The sequence below is a fragment of the Ornithodoros turicata genome, chromosome 1 (genome assembly GCF_037126465.1).
Source record: "Ornithodoros turicata isolate Travis chromosome 1, ASM3712646v1, whole genome shotgun sequence".
NCBI lineage: Eukaryota > Metazoa > Arthropoda > Arachnida > Ixodida > Argasidae > Ornithodoros > Ornithodoros turicata.
The window spans coordinates 116,648,479-116,669,101 of record NC_088201.1 but is presented as its reverse complement, the minus strand read 5'-3'; the positions used below and the strand labels follow the sequence as shown (position 1 = coordinate 116,669,101).

General features: G+C 45.1%; 1 protein-coding gene across 1 annotated transcript in view; it reads right to left on the bottom strand.

The window, feature by feature from the left end:
* LOC135383963 (uncharacterized) overlaps positions 1-13,793 on the bottom strand; it is a 298,299-nt gene extending 284,506 nt beyond the window's left edge. Inside the window, exon 1 of the mRNA XM_064613239.1 lies at positions 13,709-13,793. Within this exon, the coding sequence (XP_064469309.1) occupies positions 13,709-13,732 (24 nt within the window). The 5' untranslated portion in view covers positions 13,733-13,793. The remainder of the gene's footprint in view (positions 1-13,708) is intronic.
* Positions 13,794-20,623: the final 6,830 nt, after the last annotated feature.

The following is a 20,623-nucleotide window of genomic DNA, read 5'->3' as shown; positions in this document are numbered from 1 at the left end:
CAGTTCTCCCATCTGACCAATATGACACTGGTAACCATGGACGTAAAATCATTGTATACTAACATCCCTCACGATGAGGGCCTGAACGCAGTGGAATCCTTTCTCCTTTCTTTTCCCTCCGACATCCTCCACACCTCTGTGGTCATCCCACTACGTGAATTAGTCCTAAAGTATAATAACTTTGAGCTTAATGGCAGAAATTTTGTCCAAGTACATGGCGCAGCGATGGGATCCCGCGTGTCACCTAACTATGCAAACCTCTTCATGGGTCAATTTGAAAAGAGGGCCCTTGAATCCATCCCCGTACAGCCGCTCATTTTCCTGAGATACATCGACGACATTTTTGTTGTGTGGCCAGGTCACAACTCTTCCTTGTTGTCTTTCTTTGAACACTTCAACTCCTTGCATAGCACTATCCAATTCACCTGCAACCATTCCAATGTTTCAATCAATTTTCTTGATGTCACTGTCTCCATTCGGTCTGGAAAACTAGTCACCGACCTTTATAAGAAACCAACCGACAGACGTCAGTATCTTCATTTTAATAGTTATCACCCAATGTCCAGAAAAGAAATATTCCTTTTGGGCAATTCACACGACTCAAGCGCATATGTTCTAATACCGACGATTTCCATAGACGCGCTCACGAAATGTCTGCTGATTTCAGGGAACGTAACTATCCCAGCAATCTAATTGAAAATGCTTTCACCAAATCATGCTCGCTGGACAGAGGGGCACTTCTTTCCAGCCAACCGAACGAGGATCACAGAAACATTACGTTCGTGACCACCTACAACAAAGCCCTTCGTAACATGAAAACTATTTTTCAGCGCCATCTTAACATTCTACACAGTGACGAAAAATTGAAAAAACTATTTCCTTCTGCCCCCAGTGTCACATTCCGCAGGCCAAGGAATATCCGGAATATCCTTACTTCTTCGCGCTTGCTCCATACTACAACACCTGGTTCACGCCCCTGCAATGGCACACGTTGCCAAATTTGTAATCTTATTTCTACCTGCTCCTCGGTCTCCAGTACCATAAACAACTACACCTTTCAAATCAAACAATCATTGCACTGTAACTCCTTTAACATTTGTTATCTAATAACATGTATGAAATGCAATGTTCAGTACATTGGTGAAACCTCCAATACCATGCGTCAGAGGTTTTACGGTCATAAGTCCGACATTGTCAATAATCGCCCCACACCCGTTGCTATACATTTTAATCTTCCCGGGCACGTCATGGATACACACCTGTCTATTGCAATTCTAGAATCTGGCTACACCACCGATTGCAAACGCAAAAATCGCAAGTCCTTCTTCATTTCTAAGTTTTCTTCTTTAAAACCACGGGGACTAAACGTTTATGGCGGTCCTCTGCAGTTGTTCAACCCATCACCCAGCTAAGCTTACTTACCAGAAATATACATATCAAAATGCCATTTTTGCACGAATGATAGGGTTATTATCAAGGTAAATTCCATGTACCTGAGCAAGTGCAAAAAAAAAAAGAATACCGTTTCGAGCACTAGATTTTCCAGATTGGCATTGTAAGCGCTGTGTGTAGGCAATGTTTATAGCCTAATTTACAGCCGCTGGTAGATCCAGTTGAGAGCCTCCGAGATACCGGCATCCGTACTATCCGATCACACTTATACGTCGGCATACAGTAAGTATGCACTAGTAAAACAATACGAAGAGCAACTAAAAATTCCATAATCAGTCAGTACAGGCGCCAGGGTGTGAAAACAATAATTGTAGCATAAATATATAACAACAAAATAAAAATAAAGTACGCATATAGCAATAGGAGACAACCAAAAGGACGTGAATGTCTCGAATCGAACTGCGGACCTTTCGTGGCGAAGTCCGACACTTTACCTCTCGACAAACAGCGCAGGGGGCGCGGACCGCCTTGAACTCGCGAGGTCAACCAATGCACAATGGGGATTATTTCGGGAGTCGGAGGCGAAAGGCGTGATAAGGACGGCGAGCGTGGCACCATCTAGAATCGGGAAAATCGTGAATCGGAGTTGCTCCCAGACTGGTATGGCCTCTTAATACGTAGTTATTTGCGCTGCATATTAAAAAAGAAACGAAAAACTCGCGTTTCTGCCTACAATAATTATAGTAACACCTGATATTGCTTACTTCTTTTCCTCAATATTGTCATGTTTAGCGCGCCTTTCCTCCTGAATTTCTCGCTCTTGATGAAGTGAATCACGGCGGGCAACATTGTTTGGCTTTCAAGCCGAGCCAATCCATTCCTTCCCCGCTTGATCTTTGCCACTGTAGCCAAGTTTACTTGAGAGCGTTGTGGCGCCATTTACAAGTTCTGATAAGTTAGTTTTTTTCGCGTTCCAAGTGGATTTTTCCTTGTGTGAAGTGGCCCGATGTAGGCATGCTGGACCTGCATCGGATCGAGAACCTCTAGAACATTGATGCGGGTTTACGGATACTGCATAGCGTAGATAAGTAATTTGTGAGGAAAGAAATTCGCCGCCAAATGGATTCCGGACACAGGTGCTTCGGTTCCGATATTGTTGCTACAGGTGAGTCTTCTAATGTCATATTTATTTCGTCATGTTGAGGAAGGGATACGCTATACGATATAAAAAGTATTTGTAGCTGCTTCGTGTAGTGAGCTGTGTGGCACGTGGTTCTGAGTTTCCGCTCAGCTCAACTTTGTTTCCGAGCATACACAAAGGACTTGAATTGGATGGTTCACACCCGTCGTATTTTGAGAGGGGATGCATAATACAGTTGGGGGTCTTCTTTATTCCACTATTTATCACGATGACGGAGTAACATTACTGGTGTATCCATGGAAGCGTGTGTAAATGTCAAGTATGCGACACTGTAATGGCCACGTTTTGTCCCCATGTGAGGGTAGGCCTGGCGGATGTGTGATATTACACATATTAAATGCAGATGCCACAATACATTATATGCCATAAAATATTAAGGAGATTCTATTCTACGTTTTCAGACAAAAGCTGAAAATTGCGCTTTCCCTGTAGGAACACTGAAGATAGACAAGCACCAGCCTCCCGATCGAAAAATCCATCAGAGCCAATCCTAATGGCACGATTAGGCCAATAGGCCTGTCGTAATTTCGGACATCTCCAATAGGACTAATGGTTTACTGGTTTGATGGGATCATTAGGACCTAAGGGTCTAATGGCCTGATGGGAGCTCCACAAAAGCAACCAAAAAGTAAAGAGTAAAATTTGTTGATTTCTTTTTTCCGACCGCTGTCATGACATAATTTTATTTTTTTACTTCAATTTTCTCTTTTGTTTCCAAGCTTTTTCAAAATATACCATGCACGTAGCATTTCAAGAAGTGGACAGAATAAGTAAAAAACAATATAAAATAACCGCCCTCCAGAACTGAAGGACCAAAACCTCACTTAGGATGGCAGTGTCCATTTCCTTTGATCCATTGGCATCAATGGGTGCACACATCACATATACTATACTTATAGCTTATCTTCCGTCATTTGGCGAATCCGATAGCCCTGTTTGCTGCACCGGTTCAACAGAAGGGGTGAGGTGTTCTATTTAATTTACTCACACACGCAATATTGAAGTGAGGAACGGCTTGGGGTATTAACTAAAGACTACCACAACATCTGTGTTTCTTACTCATTTTGGTTTAGACAGTCTGTAGATCCATCGATAATATATCTTGTGCAGTGCAATCGCACGTTATTTTCTCCATTCCATCAGAGAATTGGGACAGGACTAGGAACATTTTTAAAACTGCCGACACGTGACATCCTGCGGATATACGAAAAACGACGTGCACCTATGAAGCGCCTTGTCGTTTTATGGATACTTATCGTACTCGCGCATGGCACGTGGCCTTTTACAGACAATTGTTAAAAATGGTGCTGTTCGGTTCATGCTTTGAAAGCGATAAAACCGCCCGTGGCGGAAAAAAAGACGGCACAGAACACGGCACAGATTGCAAACAATATTTGCATCGACAGACCTGCCTCTTAAATAACATGAGCAAGCAACTCCTTCTTCTGCAATATTACCCTTTTACACATTCAAGCCTGCCTAGTGGCTTTATCTTTTCGAAAGTACAGGACTTAAGAGTTGCTAACAGGAGGGAGCTTTGATGAGTATTGTGCTTTCGAAAGGATAAAGTCACTAGGCAGACTTGAGGGTGTAAAAGGGTAACCTTGCAGAAAAGGTCGTTACTGGCTCAGGTTATTTAAGAAGCAAATCTGTCAATAAAAAATTGTTCGTCAGTCCGTGCTGTATGTTGTGTCGCCCTTTTTCCCGGCACGAGGGTTTTTATCGCTCTTAATACCTTTTATAGGCGGGGAGCGTCGCGCGATGCTAATCGTCTTTACACGCTGGGACGTTCGCAGCTTGAGACTCTGAGAGCTGATCAGTCTTAGGGTGCATTTATGCTGCAGCATCGCTGCTGGCACATGGCACATCGCTGTTTGGCGATGACGAAACAAACACATGTATCTCCGTGGGCGCGTTCATGCTGCAGCATCGCTGCTTGCCAAAGATGCACGCCATGATCATCGCCACAACAATGCTGCCAAACATGTTTGAACATGCCCGGGGACTACCTGACTTCTGGCGATGACAGGTCAAACACAGAGCTTTCTGTTGGTGTATTTACCCTGCAGCCTGGCTGCTCGCTTATCCTCGCCGCTGCTTGCCGCTCTGCTCGCTGCACCTAGGAATGTAAACATGTTTGTCTTCCTGGTATCATTGATGACTGGCGTCTTGAAATCCGACCTGCGATTGGTTGTGATGAAGTCGGTTTCCTCCTTCCCACTTTTCCTCGTTTCCATTCTTCCCCAGTTTCCACCGCTTTCTATGTTTATCTGTCACCGATAACAATTGACCCTTCGCGTGGTACCGCTATGGGCGAAAATATGAAAGATGTGCTAATATCGGCTGTGTTTGAACGAACAGCTATTTGGAACCAACGCCATGCTGACCATCACAACAGGCTCAAGCTCGATAGCTTTGGACTGAGGTTGCGGAGAAATGTGGAACAAGTACGTATTTTAATAATACCAAGAAGCATGTCAAAAAAGGGGCACAGGAATGAGGTCACATTGTCTCACAACAGAATTTTTCGTTCAGTTCGTCACGGGTCAGGCTTCACAGATCGTTAAAAAAGTTCTTGAAGTGATTGCGCACTTCAACGGCTTCGGCAGAAGCACCATGATTCCTTCTTCCCGTTGGGGCCCTGGAAAGTACGTCCCCGGCATGGTGAAGATCCACGTTTTCCTTGTCAATAACGACGTTATGCAGGACACAGGCTGCCTTAACTGCCCACTCCGCTATGCCCACATTCGTCTCAATTGACTTTCGTAGTATTCTCCACTTTCCAGCGGCAATGCCAAAAGCACATTCAATGGTCTTCCTTGCTCTAGAAAGGGCTACGTTGAACTTCTCTTTTGCTGGGTCAAGGGTTCTTCTTGCGTACGGCTTCATCAGATGCTTGAGCAATGGGTAGGCTTCCTCACCGATGAATACAAAGGGTGCCGCTACGTTGCTATCCGGGAGGCCTCTGTCTTCGGGGATGCCAAGTGTACCCTTTGTAATCCTGTCGTACAACGCTGAGGTCCTAAAAATGCATCCATCGCTTTCCTTCCCGTAAGATCCGACCTCAATGAAAATGAATCTGTACTCTGCGTCGCTGACGGCTTGCAGGACTATCGAGAAATAGCTCTTGTAGTTGAAAAACATAGTTCCGGACCATTTTGGAGATAGTATCCGGATGTGTTTGCCGTCTATGGCTCCGGCACAATTTGGGAATCCCCACTTCCGGTAAAAGTTGTGAGCAATTTCTCTGAAGCCTTCCGCGGTTGGTGGCTTCATATGGAGTGGCTGTAAGACTTTCCACAGCAGTGGTAACATCTGTTTGACAATATCCGAAACTGTTGTATGCCCGAGTCGAAATTCTGCTGCCAGACTTGCATAGGAGTTTCCGGTTGCTAAAAACCTGAAAAGGAAAAGAACTGGTAGAAAGCTACTCAGAGTCACACCAAAAACGTTCCTTTCTGTCATTTTTTCAGCAATAGCCGAAGCTAAAGGCAAATGGAAGACGTTGCGCCAGCAGTTCAAGGACAAGTACCAATCTCTGCCAAAGCCGTCATCGGGAGACCCAGCCCCCGAGGACGCTGTACAGTGGCAGTACTTTCGGTCTCTACTTTTCTTGCGTGACATTTTTGAGCCAAGGGAAAAAAGTGGAAACCTTAGCTTCACCGATCCAGCGCAAGGGGATACTGAAGCGCGTGATGAAAACCTCGACAGTGACCAAGAGGCTGATGCGAGCTCCCGCCCGCTAACACCAACCTCAAGCTGCAGCACCCCGGTGCTCCCTCAGTCTCAACCGGCATCGACTGCATGCCCACCGATCCATTCGACTCCCATTCCACAGATGCCGACAAGCTCACTTGGCCACAGGAAGAGGACGCGGCCCACTGATTTAATTGGTAGCGAGCTCGTCGGAATTGAAAAAGAAAAGTTACGATTACGTAAAGAAAAGGAGTCCCAGTCGGCTGCGAGACAGGATGAAGATGTTGCGTTTTTCACATCCCTTCTTCCTCACGTGAGATGTATGACACCCGTAAATAAGATGATATTCAGAATTGACGTTCAACGACTTGTGATGGAACGGGCATACGGATCTGGTTACGGACCAACAGGCACGTACCATACAGACGGAGGGAGACCGGTTCCTGAGGGCCACGGGTTCAGTGATCCTTATCACCCATCGTCGTACTTTGGTAGGGGAGAATATTCAACTCCGCCAGTAACACCTGTGTACTCCAGTCCCCGCTCGGCAACTGTGGTCTCCCGCCAATCCCCATCAAACAGTGGGCCAGCGCCGTCACAAGGGATTGCCTTCTTCGACGGCAGTTGCACTCAACTGTCGCAACCCAGAACGTGGCAGAGCCAAGAGTAATGCCGTAGCTATGCCGTCTCTATTTTGTTCGCAGTAAAAGCTCGTCTGCTGTTTGTAATTCTGCTCTTGTCTCCTGGTTCCGTTGTTGGTCGCAAAGGGTACGCGGGAGGAAAGGATAAACATTTACTACAGGAATGAAAGGTCTGCCAGATCGTTAGGCATATGTTGTCTTCACCGCAAAAAAAAAATAAAAATAAAAAAATAAAAAGCTGTAGACGTCATGCAGCAGCTAACTAAATTCCGTTAAAGATACGAGGAAACGAATAAAAAGTCAATGGTATCTACGATGCGAACATTTACAAGCCACGGGATATATCCACCTACTCCCCAACGTACTGCTTCAGATTATGACTTTTCCTGTCGCTCAGTATGTATTCCTTTCAAGCTTTAATAAACACAATTGCCGTCAGTAAACGCAAATAAGCAGTACAATAAACAGTAGCATACATTCATGTAAACTAAAATGCATGAAGCAACCTACCTTAATGTAACTACGAGCCGCTCCTCGACAGATATAGGGTTCACGACGTTTGGAGGGATATTCAGCTGCATTTCCACTTCAGGTGTCATCATGTTCAGTGTGTACTCGAATGTGGACAGTGACATCCTGACGTGTTCAGAGAACCTTTCGGGATAGGTCTTCAAGCGCTGAAAATACGTGTGAAAATAGCCTTCTTTAGGGCGTTCTTGATTCAAAGGGTGAACTCCATATCTTCTGGCTTTCCTCCTTGACGCGAACCATAACTTGACCGCAAGAGAGTCCGAACTGTCGCTGTCAGATGAAGAAATCATACTTCCACTGTGAACGCTGCTAGGCGACTGATATAGCGAAAGCGAGCAGCATCTTGAGCAATCTGCAGGGTAAACGCACCCTAGCGGTTATGCGAGCAGCGATGTGCTTGAAGCTGCAGCGAGCAGCGATGCTGCAGCATAAATGTGCCCTTAGGGAAGTTTTATGGGGGTCACATATCACGAACAGCTGCATCTTGAAGAAATATCAGAATATTCCGAGTCGTAAACAGTAAGGGGCACAAATTAGTAGCCTGACGGTCGGAGGTCTATAGGCCTGTCAAACCATGCGAGCTGCCATATTGAATACTGGAAGAACGCCGGCTACAGCGTTGCTCATTTTTTATAACAACTAGAACTGTCGACACAAGGAACACTAAAGGGCAAGACCAGGAGAGGAGAGGACACAGGTTCCGTCTTAGCCTTTGCACTTCTGTCCTTTACGGCGTCGTGCATGGAGTGTTTTTGCGATTACATGATATTCCATATCTCTGATGTTCCGTTAGGGGCCCCTGATCTAAAATGAGGCATCACCTGTTCGACCGCAAAGCCTCGTTGAAGTACCATTAAGTTCTCTTGTGGGACCACGAATCTCACCTAATGGGGAGTTAGATACCATTTGTGGGGCCGTCAGGAGCCCTGTGGTACTATCAGGCCTTTTTGTGGGGCCATTCGGCCCACCTGACGAGCTCTCTGAGATTTTGTCGGACCGCTAACAGTCCTGTAGGACCACTAGGAGTTCTTAATGTGCCGACAAGCTCTTTTGACGGACCGTCAAAATATTCTAATGGACCATTAGAATTTCTGATGGAGTCTTGATGGATTTTTCGATCGGGCAACGAGTGACCAAGGAAAGCATCGCGTCGATTTTTTCAAAAATGAAGTGACCCAATAAAGTGCACCTGTTCACATGTGATTTTGCGTTCTCCCTTAATACTTCACAGCAGAGGGAATGAAATTTAAGGCCAAGGCAACCCGAGACAACGTAGTATGTGCAAGGACGGGGTGGGGAGTAATCGAAAGAAAAGTCAATGACTTTCAATAGATGTTCAAACCAAAACGTATTGACTTTCAAAAGGAAGTCTAAATGAAGTCCAGAGCGGAAGTGTCTTTTGAAATCTTTTGGACAAATGTCAAAAGGAAGTCTGTCCCAAATAACCATTAGTTATACACAGCAATTACAAAGGATTTTCCATGCAAAATCTATAGAATTTCAATATCATGTCTATTGACTCTTTTGACTTATTTCTATACAATTTCTATAGCATGGACAAATATTTTTTTTCTTAAGGGATGGCCGCGTCGTGCTGAAACTGAGCGGCGGTGCGGTCCCGAGAATATTTGCGAACTGTTCGACGTACTTCAGCTCGCAGCAGCTACCGAGCCGTGGACACAAGATGCCTACCCAAGCAGCACGCAATATTGGACCCATATTGGCTGGTCATTGGCGATACGGGTCCAATATGGGACCCGTTTCGCCAAGATTTTCCCCATATTGCACGCGTACACCCCATATTGACTGAACAGGGTACGTAGCCGTGTTGCACAAATGCCCAAGCAGCACGGCAAGATTGAACGTTGAAGGGTGTGAAATACCCAATTCACTACATCGTTACATTCAATAACTTCCCGCAGATGATACACATTGTTCGAAACAGTCAACGTACTTGGCATTCCCAAAGTTCGCTAGAATTCGACACCTCAACATTCCACGTCTTGAAAGTCGCCATCTTCCTTCGCGATGCCAATGCCAATCGGTCGAGCCGACTGAGAGCAAGCGAGTTGTTTGAGCGTAATCACGCGTCCTACAACTAATGCGCATGCGCGACAGCCCGAACGGACGTTTCATAGGGCTAAAATGTCGCTGGGTGCTGTGAGGATAACGAAATTGCGGTAGGTCAAGTAAAAAACACAATGTTTGATAGGAAGGGATGGCTATTCTGTAAAGTTGGGTGATTTCAAGTTGCTGCAAGTAGTGTAAATTGCTCTGGCGTGTGTCCGTCACCGCCACAAAAGTGTTTCGCTGCTTTGTATTCTCGGAGCGGGTTGGAAATTGTTAGTCCACAGAATATTGCGATCCAGCGTCAAAAAGAGGAACGAGGTAGGTCCAGAATGCAACAGCAGTCCTTCCGTACCTGTTGCAAATACGGTATTCAGTTGTGTTAAGATTCAGCATAGAGTAGATCTGTGATTCTCTCCTTCTAAAAACCATGTCCACGGCAGCCTACACATTACTTATGGAAAACGAGTACTTTCACCTGCCAGACCCACGTACACTTCACTTGCATATCATAAGCCTGGACGTAATTTTTGTGTTCAACTGAAGCCTCTTGAGCCTGTTAGACGAGAAGATGGGGGCAGTGCCAGAAAGAGGGAGAGCGTCGAGGCAAGTAGTGAGCTATAAATACTTAGCACGGCTGCATGTGGTCAACCCTTCCTCCGCAGGTTGTCCCAAACAATCTGAACGTTCTGCGCTCTATGAGCTACAACCGGACAAATTCTGGCGAAGCTCGTGCTGCAGTAGCACTGCGCAGCTCACAAATGCGTCAGTTCTTATGCAGGCTGTTTAACCCTTTATAAGGCGCGACCTTTTCGTGAATTTTTCGGACTTTATGCCTTATAAATATTGATTAGGAGCTTGTGCCATGGTCGATAACAACTTGTCCCGACCTCGATAGGCCTATAGTTTTCGAGATAAAAGTGGTAGCTATTTGTACCACCATCCTCGTACTTGCCAACCGCAAGTGGTACATATGCGTACCGCTGTCTTTGATGAAGCAACTTTATTTGCAAAAGCTGGTAAAATTCGAACAGGACTAAACTTGAAGAAAACACATTGTACTAGAAGTGGTGTCCACTGAAATTCATGAGTGGAAGGAGTGGAAACACTCAGCACAAATGTGTACTTCACACTGAATGCAGGTGAAGTTCGTGCGAACCTGCCTGCTATTTGTTGAGCACCACCTGCATCTCCCCCTGCTCTCCACTCGCTGAGGGTGGTGGGATTGTCCCAAATTTCTGATTTCCAGCGGGACCCCGGTCATCTGGCGTCCACTGGGCCTCCCATTCTTCCTGTGTCCTTCGTGCTGCTGTCCCACGAGCAACTCTCCGTGAGTTTCGGCTTGTTGCGAGGTGGCATCTAGCACGTACATCAATCCCAGACCTGCCGTGAGCTCGTCTTCGGGTGTTGGCGTTGCGATGGTTGTAGACTAGTGCGTTTGTTGCGTTAAAGGGAGCCAGCCAATATGGCTGGTCTTCCACGATGATGCCAATACATATATGAGGCTCGTATATGTGTTTATTGTATGAGCAACCATATGAGCATGTATGAGCTATATGAGCACTCTCAAACAGCGCATGAGCTATATGAGCACTCTCATAAAGCCTATGACCCATATGAACATTCGCATACAGCGTATTCATGTACATGAATGCACATGAACCGTCTGAGCAAACGTGCAACATGGCGTGATTAATATCGCTGGCGGCAATGTTATAGTGATAATAGGAAACGTATAAAACTTCAAAGGGATTGCAGCAGTGCAGGCCGCAAAATTCACAGAAAGTGGCAGAAGATCCTTTAATATGAACTAGTGCACTCGTATCGTCAGGGCCAAAGTCAGAATGAGAACCAAAATAAAAATGTTTAACTTCACAGGAACTGCAGCGGTGGAGGGCAAAAATTTACAAAAAAGTAGCACCGAACCCCTTTAATATGTGCCAGTAACCTCGTATCGCTAGTGCGAAACCTCACATCACACCATAGCACTTTGTTCAACTTCATCACATCACATCATAGCCCTTCATTCAACTTCAACGTCACATCACTACATAGTCCTTCGTTGAACTTCAACAGCATATCACTCACCTCATTCCCCCATGATTTGATGGTGAATAAGGTCGGTGAAGGCCATCATGAATGAATTCGCTGACGTATGTCTGCGATGTCTGAGAATGACCGCGTTTCATTATCACTGAACAATATGTTAGCCTCGTCTGTTTTCAAAGTTAAACGAAGACGTTTTTGTGAATGGAATGTACATTTCAGCGACGGTTAGGCTTCGCAGTGCGGAGTCGGTGGAGCAACACAAACGAAGCGCCATTGCTTACTGCATGACCTTGAGACACCTATACGAGGGGTAGTGACCTATCCACCGCTACATGCTTTTAGAACATATATATACTGATGTACTGTGACAAAGGTTAGTTCAGGTTCAAGTTAGACCACCGGCTGAGGTTTTCCGAGATGCATGTGAGTGCGGTTCCCACTGATATTGACCCTGTCGCCCTTCTGACGTTTCTCCTAGTGCAGCCATATGTGCGGAGCCACGTGTTGTTCTTTTACTGTTACGGCATAGGGAGGAAGGATCCGTTATCGAACAACTTTATTTACACCAGAATTTTGCTTTTATACCTAAAGCGGAAGGAAGGAAGGGGAAACGCACTATGTTGCATTTCTTGTTGGCATATATAAATTGACGCTTCACCGACACCTGATCTACTTAGAATGACTCCAGGATTTCGCTATCTGTCCGTGTCATTAAAGATCTAAGATAAGCTGTCTGTGTCCCCTGTGCCGTAGTTCAAAAAAAAAAAAAACTCCTCTCCATGTTTTTTTTCAACAATGTGCACACAATGCTCGGCTACACCTCCTAGTCTTCCTCTCTACGTGCCCGCATATGTACACCGTTCATAACCACAGCTGCTTCGCGGCGCTTACACGGAATGTAGAGGATGATGGTGAACAACATTTACTCCCCTGTCGGGCAGTAAATCCAACATGAAAGCAGCATTAGGAAGATGCACTTTTCCGCGCTTTTAAAGCACATTTTCAGATCATAATGTGTGCCATAACTCGCATTCTATGCAGATGTGTAGTTCTGCGCATAGATGGCATGGTGTACCAAGCAAAACACAAAATATGCTATTGTCCGTATCGCACACCTGGGAAGAGGTGGTCCTTCTAAAATATGTCTTTCCCAGAATCTGATATGTCTGTGCAAATTGGAGGGCATCCAGCAATGGAGTAGAATATCGCCCCCGGCGATGAAACACCCCACCCATCATCCTGAAATAAAGTTGTTGTTGCAGGGGGTTGCAACGGATCAGTTAAGTAGGCGCCCCTCTTTCAGCGCACTCAAGTCGGGAGTTTGGCGGTCACTAAACAGCGAGCAGCAAGTTTGGAGCGCTACACGGCTTGCCCACTGGTGCAGCTTCCTCTTGTCTTCTCATGAAGTGCACAGACTGAGGACACGTTGGACTAATTTGAACATGAATGGAATGGAAAAAGTGGGAATTTATAACAGACAGCATTGGAGCTATTTACCGTGAAGGTGACTGCATGGCGTGAAGGTGTCTGCATTAAAACACTGTATATCTGGCGAATAACCGTCGATATCCGTGAGGAAGTTATCCGCTAACAAAATAGCATGATAGCAGTTATAAAAATATTATTATACTGAAATCGGATCATTGGGTAACATAGAAAGTCCGCATTTTGCTTCTGAGCTCACACTTCGGAGGTTGACCTGCTGCCGCTCAACAAGGAAGTACATCATGGAAAATCTCAAGTACTTGGGCGCTTGTAGTCTGCTTCCATACACCCATGAAACGAAAACGTGAATAATTCTGGTTCGGATTGAGTCTCACAATCCCGGGTGCACGAGTGACGCTTGTGTCGCGTTAAGTGAGTGGAGTCTGAAACAGTCGCGCCCCGGGCTGCCTAACGCACTCAATGACGGCACAGCGTCAGTAAATAGAAATATCGAGCACAACCTCATTCATGGGAAGCTGCAAAGCTACTGTATTACTGTACCTCGCGAGTCTGTAGCGACGACCACCCAACTGATTGTGAGGCGAACTCAAATAGAGCATGATACTTTGTTTGTTTATCCACGTGTTTATCACGTAAGGTGACTTCGTCGTGATAGTTCTAGGATTATAAAATTTGCTACACTTACGAGAAGTAGATGCCTCAGAGCCATTAGCTATATCAGTTGCCGCAGGAACGCCAACAAAATACTCTTCGTCTTCTTCGAAACTGCTCTATTACTGACACGCCTTTTATACTAATACCTTGTGGCTCGAACCAGTTCTAGCCGCATCTTCTTCAGTCTCTTGACTCCTGACTTTTAATGGTAGTGTAAAGAAGTAGATGTACAGTGTAAAAAATATGTATTCTGTAGACTCAATTCTCCTGCTGCACAATTTTTGTCTGAAGTGCACTCATATTTTTTTACAAAATTCTAATTGAAAACGGTGAGCAACACTTTGTAAAAGTCGGCAGCAGCTGATCATTACTTGTCAAGTGCGGCAGCAAACCAACATTGTATACAATACGTGTAACACTAGGTCCAATAAGAAAGAAAAAAATATTGGCCACGCAAGCATCGGGAGGAGCGGATTTCTATCACCTTCATTTGACGAGTAGATAAATATTTCCTTTGAGAGGTCGTTGCGAGCCCGCAATTTTGCATGCAAATTAAAAATATTGGGGGAAAACCGGGGGGATGTCCCATGTGGAGATGTGCCTTATTTGTTATAGTCGCAAAATTCGGCAACGTGCCCGGATAGTGGAAATTATTCGTCTCAAGAGCGTTATTCCTTTTATTTGCAAGATTTCGCGCCAGTGCATTGTTTTTTGGGCTGCGGTAAGCGACATTATCTTGTGCTCAGGAGGAAAGCTGCACTAATATTCAGGTATAGATTGCTTATTCCTTTGGTGTCATCGTCATGTGCGTAATTTTGATAAAAACCTAGTGTGTGATTCGTTTGTGGCATAAATGCATGGTTGAAGCTAGCTGAAGAGCATTCCGAAGCCTTAAAAGCGACATCATAACTGCGGCATATCTCCCTTATACTAGTGTTAGAGACGACCTTATGTTTTCCCGGGGGAAACCACTGGGTCTCTAAACGGTATTAACTTCGATAAGGTGAATTGTGAATGCATTTTCTTTCGGTGCAGGCTATTAGGACGAAGTACAAAATGTAGGTCTTTGGAATGAAAACCGATTAAGAGTAGTTCGCAGATGCGGTCAAGCTCAAAAAGGTGAACGTACGGCAGAGAGAGTCGAACCGAAAAGTTTATCGGTTCGGTTGAGGTTGGTACCTTGCTATACGGGTTCAGGTTCAGGTCCAGCTCGGGAAGGCAACTATAGTGATTCAAACCAGTTCATTCCAAACCGTTCGGTTCACGAACACGGTTCAGTAATGTGAGCTTGCGTCCATCGGAATGTGGCTGTAGATGAAATTAGCGGTGGTACGTGTATTGGACTGCAACATATTTTGTTCTATTTAAGTTTTGACGGCGCACTGGGAGAGAAGATTTCAATGCCTATGACAGTATGGATGGTTGGTATGGTTTAACACGGACAACGAGGAACGTGCACTGTTAAGGCAGATGTACTCCGCCTGCCACAATGAGAATTAACTGTCAAATTATTATTTATTGATCCATCAAGGGGCTTTAGGCCATTACATGAGGGAGTGAGCACGTATGCAACACACTGGCACTGTACAGCAAACAACAAACATACACTAAAAAAAAACAAGCAAAGAAAAACAGCAGACAGAAAAAGATTATAACGAGATGAAAAATAAAGTATAGCAAAGAATATATCTAGAATAGAGAGCAATGATGTGCGTGTACATGGAGCGACAATGGTCAAGTAAACTCGGCGATTAATGCGTTGGTAAATTGGATATGATCTGAGAGTTCTGCAATATGCCGTGGGAGTTTATACCAATCTGATGTTCGTTGAAAGAAGGATGCCTCGAATGATGTTGTACGTGACCGTGTTAATAGTACCTTATGCTGATGGTCAACACGGCAGGAAAGATAAGAAGGGGAGCGGATGTAACTACTGCGGAGCGCTGGAGAGTGATAGAACTTGTGAAATAATGACAGCCGTTGAATAATGCGACGTGTTTTAAGGTCGGTGAGCTCAGCTCGGACCTTGAGTGAGGTTACGCTTGTGTAAGGTGGATATTGTTTGAAAAGGAACCGGGCAGCCCTATTCTGCAAGGCTTCGATACTATTCGAAAGATAAGTTTGGTGGGGATACCATATGGCACTGGCATACTCGATCTTCGGGCGGCCAAACGTAAGGTAGGCCAGCCGTTTTAGGTGTGGAGGTGCATGAGTTATGTGTCGCCGAAGATACCTAAGTCTACGATTTGCGTTAGAAAGAATGTTCGAGATGTGTGTGTTCCATGTTAGATCAGACGAGAATATGCACTCCAAGGTGTTTGTAGTTAGCAACGGTTTCTACAGGTGATCCACTTATGATATATGTAGTGGGACATGATCGTTGTTTTCGTGAAAACATCACATGTTTACATTTTGTGGGGATAACTAACATCTGCCAGGTTTCCCACCATTCGCCTATTTTATACAAGTCTCCCTGTAAGGCTATATGGTCAGCTGTGGAATGGACTGCGCGATAGACGACGCAGTCATCTGCAAATAGGCGAATGTGCGATGCAGCTGTCTGTGGGAGATCAGACTGTTCTCTGAATTGAGTAGCCTGCAACTTTCACTTGTTCAGTGATTGGTTCGGGGCATACTAAACGGTTGTGCTCTACTCATGAATGAACCAATGGCAAAGGCCACCACCATGTGCTCAAGATGAGCCTCATCAGTGCATTAACGAAGTGAGAAAGATAGAACTAAGAAAAGACGGTGTGAATGGGTGTTATGCAAAATGACTTTGACATCTGGCAACAACGAGCGCTGAGGTTTCGTCGGCCATCTTGATTGTGTCAAACCTCTGGCAAACGTGCGTTTTGTGTATATCTGCTCTACGATGACGACCCGTCCGCGTTTTCCGTCTTTTGGCCATGACGTGTGGAAAAACGACTTAAAAGTACTGCCCTGTTTGTCAGATGACACACTAACACTAGGTCTATGTACACAGGCACAGCCGTCGTCTCGGCAACAGGATAAATCTTACTTCTTCGCAATCGAGGCGTACGCCCAGCCTTCGTCGGTATTTACAAACACCTGCGAGATCAAGTACGTGATGTTCCCCGTGCTCTCGTTAAATTGAACGTCTGGTTCATGACCACGCGAGAAAGTGCACGCAGTCGCGCGAGCGTTGCGCGCTCTTTGCACGACTATCTAGCAAGAGGTGGGAATTCGGAGCAACAGCACCAGCTGGCGTCTTTACAGAAATTGGGAGGACGTCAAGCTGACGTGGGGAACCACGACTTCGCTGCTGTCCTGCGAGCTGCAAAGAGTCCTTTTGGCAACACAACGCTTGGAGTAGCACCCCCTTGCCCACCGATGACCTACCAACAAGCAAGTCTTCCTGCAAACTTTAAGAAGTGGATTGCTTCTGACGTCTCAACAGGGTCCAGTAAGATCAACCTTGTTCCGGAACTTTCTCTCTTCTGCGGTGCAACACATTATGTGTGTCCTGACGGATTCACCGCAGAAGAACGAAGCATACTGATAGTAAGCGTATGGCCTTGTTAATGCCTTCATGTATACCTTCATCGGTCACACGTGTACTTACATTCTGGAAATTGTGCAGATAACTACAACAAACACAATCCATTGGAAGGAAGTCTATACTTCGTATGGAGGCACTGGAATGGTCACTGAGCTGGCTGCAGGACTCAAACCACATATTCCATGGTACCGGTCAAGGGCTGTACTTTTTAACAACCTGGCCACTCCCGAAGAGGAGTGACTGTGAGGGACAAGCACGTGTTATCCCTTCCCTGATACACATTTCATTCTACCATATTGTCCTTTTGGACACACCAGGGCCCACATGCACACACCAGGGCCCACATGCACATAACTTTGTGACTGCCCTCAGCCTCAATAGCCTGTATAGTGTTTTCTGCACAGGCTATAATGATCATCGTAACATCCTCAATGTTCTATGCAAGGAGGCCGGAAAACAATGCGATGGCACGTGGGTTTTCTTTGTTCAAGCCTTAAACCTAGCTTTTCGCTTTGTGTTCTTAGTGTAAAAAATCACTCTTCGCAATGCCGGGTTCACTGTTGATATTCACTCGTGTTTCTGCTTTTGCCAGGATATCAGTGTATCACCGGAAGAGTCCAGGGAGCTGGAGCTAAACTCAAGGCAGCAAGCACTTAGCCCATGCTGGCACCAAGGGCGCCTACAAAGACTCACAGCATCGTGCTCTGGTCAAGTGACAAGGAGATCTGAGTGGGACGAAAATGGCCTGCGCGACCTAATCGAGCCAAAGGACCTCTCACGAGTATGCGCCATACAGTATGGGCGGAAGAATGAAGGGCTGGCATCAGACCGTTAAAGTCATGAAGCGCTGTGAGCACAACGTCTCACTTCGGCACAGTGGTCTCATCGTCCATCCTGAATGTCCATGGCTATAGGTGCCACTCCTGATAGGTTCGTGTATGACCCGGAGGAGCTGACATATGGTGTCCTGGAGATCAAATGCCCATATTCCTTAAAAGACAGTGAACCAGACATCTCTGGAATGCAGCCATCTTGCTTGACTATTAGTGAGAATGAGGAGCCAAGCCTGAAAATGAACCATGAGCACTACACCCAAGTAGTTGGGCAAATGGCTTGAACAGAATGTCGGTGGGCTGATTTTGTAGTGTATACTAAAAAGTTTATTGCCACTGAGCGCATCAGATTTGACGAACATGCATGGAAAGACATGAAGTCAAAACTTTACAAGTTTTATTTCTCACACATGCTGGCCTACCTTGTAGAACGCATATAGAATCTGCCCTTTCTTTCACGGTCTGCTGCGTTCTGTGTTGTCATCACGACTGAAGTTCCGGCATACTAGTCACTAGTGTAAAACAGTCAAATATCAGCCCTTTTATTTATTTTGCTGGTTTGTGCAATATTTTGTACAGTCGAAACTCTCAAGCCCTTTATTCATTTTGCTGGTTTGTGCAATGTTTTGTACCATCAAAACTTTTAGCCGTTTTATTGATTTTGCAGGTTTTTGCAATATTTTGTACAGCCAAAGGTTTTTGGCCTCTTTATTCATTTTGCAGGGTTGTGCAATGTTTTGTAAAGAAGAAACCCTTTCGCCCCTTTTATTCATTTTGCTGTTTTGTGCAATGCTTTGTACAGTCAAAACTTTTTCCGTTTATTGCACAGAATAAACTCTTTGGCCGCTTTATTCATTTTGCTGGTTTGTGCAATATTTTGTGCAGTCAAAGCTCTTTGGACTCTATTTATTTTGCTGGGTTGTGCAATGTTTTGTGCAGAAGAAACTCTTTCGCCCCTTTTATTCATTTTGCTGTTTTGTGCAATGTTTTGTACAGTCGAGACTCTTTATTATGACCATAGCCATTCCTACAGATTTTAGTCATCAAGCGAATTGTCATACTAATGGACACCACATGTCACGAGTCTCCCATGCCCTTTACTTAAAGTGGAACTCCTCAACAAAATCACCACCAAGATTGTGACATAGCAGTAACCCTTGGGGTGGCAGGAACATACATTCGAAATATCGCGTTCCCAAAGTGCGCATATTTTACTAGAACGAATTATTACGAAGTGAGCGCCAAGACGGCGCTGAAAGCAACACTGCTGACGTCATCCGGCATGGAAGAATGCAAGCTTTGTAGCAGACGAAAATGCTCGGTGACGTCACAGTATATTCCTCCGGGCGAAACGCTGTGCGCTTTGCATTTCGGTTTCGGTATGGTATTGTCATCATTTACAAATTAATTACTCGCACAAAATGAATGCGAATGTTGTATTTGGTATCAAGGAAGCGGTTCGTGTTCGGTATGATGCTCACCTAATTTTTTTCGAATCCTTGCGTAGTCTCCCTTTAAGCTTCGGAAAATAGAACATTACGTAAGCTTGTAATAAAATATGATGATGACGCATTTTATGTATCGCACTTTTTTCAAATGTCTGATTGATACATCTGCTTATAGCGCAATTCTCAACATGACACATATCAGCTTCTTTATCCCACAGTCAGGTCTATTCGCCAGCGAATGCCATATGAACAGAGACACTGCTCTTTCAAGCACATCAGACAGAGGCTTCGATAGACCCCAAAAGCGGGCCAGTGTTTTGGTCACTATAGGACAGGAGAAGCTCTCGTTCAGTTACCAATAGTTATAGTAAGCAGCATTAAGCACACGTGTTTGCTCCTAGTTGTGCTCAGAATACTGGTCATTGTCATATTAACGAACACGAGTTAATGCAGAGGCCATTGGGAGGGAACGGTTCCTGAGAACAAAGGGCATAGAGCGGGGCTGTCATATTAACGAGGTTCAACTGTACCATGCCTGTGCCTCGGACGTGCCATATCCTGTTGCTTTCATGGGTGGTTCCATAATTTTTGTCATGTAGCTCCACTATTTCAGTGTTGAATTAAAGGGCTTTGAAAATTAGTTAGAATAGCTGTCACAGTCCGGATTTGGTTGATGATGGGGGCCAACGTAATGGGATTGGCCTATCGAAAATGTGCTACCCCTTGATGCGTTGTATTCGCCGCTCTACATGTATCCGTAGTGACGCAATTTCTTGTATGAGAAGCACTTCGCCCCTTGAAAATGTTCCATTTTTAAGAAATGGTGGCATATTCAGCTGTACACCCTTCTTTTCCAAGAGGTCCGCAATAAGAAATCCCCTGTCTGCCATTATGTCGGTTTCTTCAAAATCAAGGTCCAGGAAACCACTTCTTGAGACACACTCTCTGTCTGATGTGGATCCTGTGAAGAGTTCAGACACAAAGCTGACCAGTCCATTAGGTGACACCCCTATGATATCTTTAAATATGTTTGAGGATTTGTTAGACGAGTACGTACTCGACTGGAGTCACAAAGATGACGGCACTTCACAACGTATTTCTGTAGCATCCAGGATCCCCCTTGTCGAAGCATATTTGTGCAG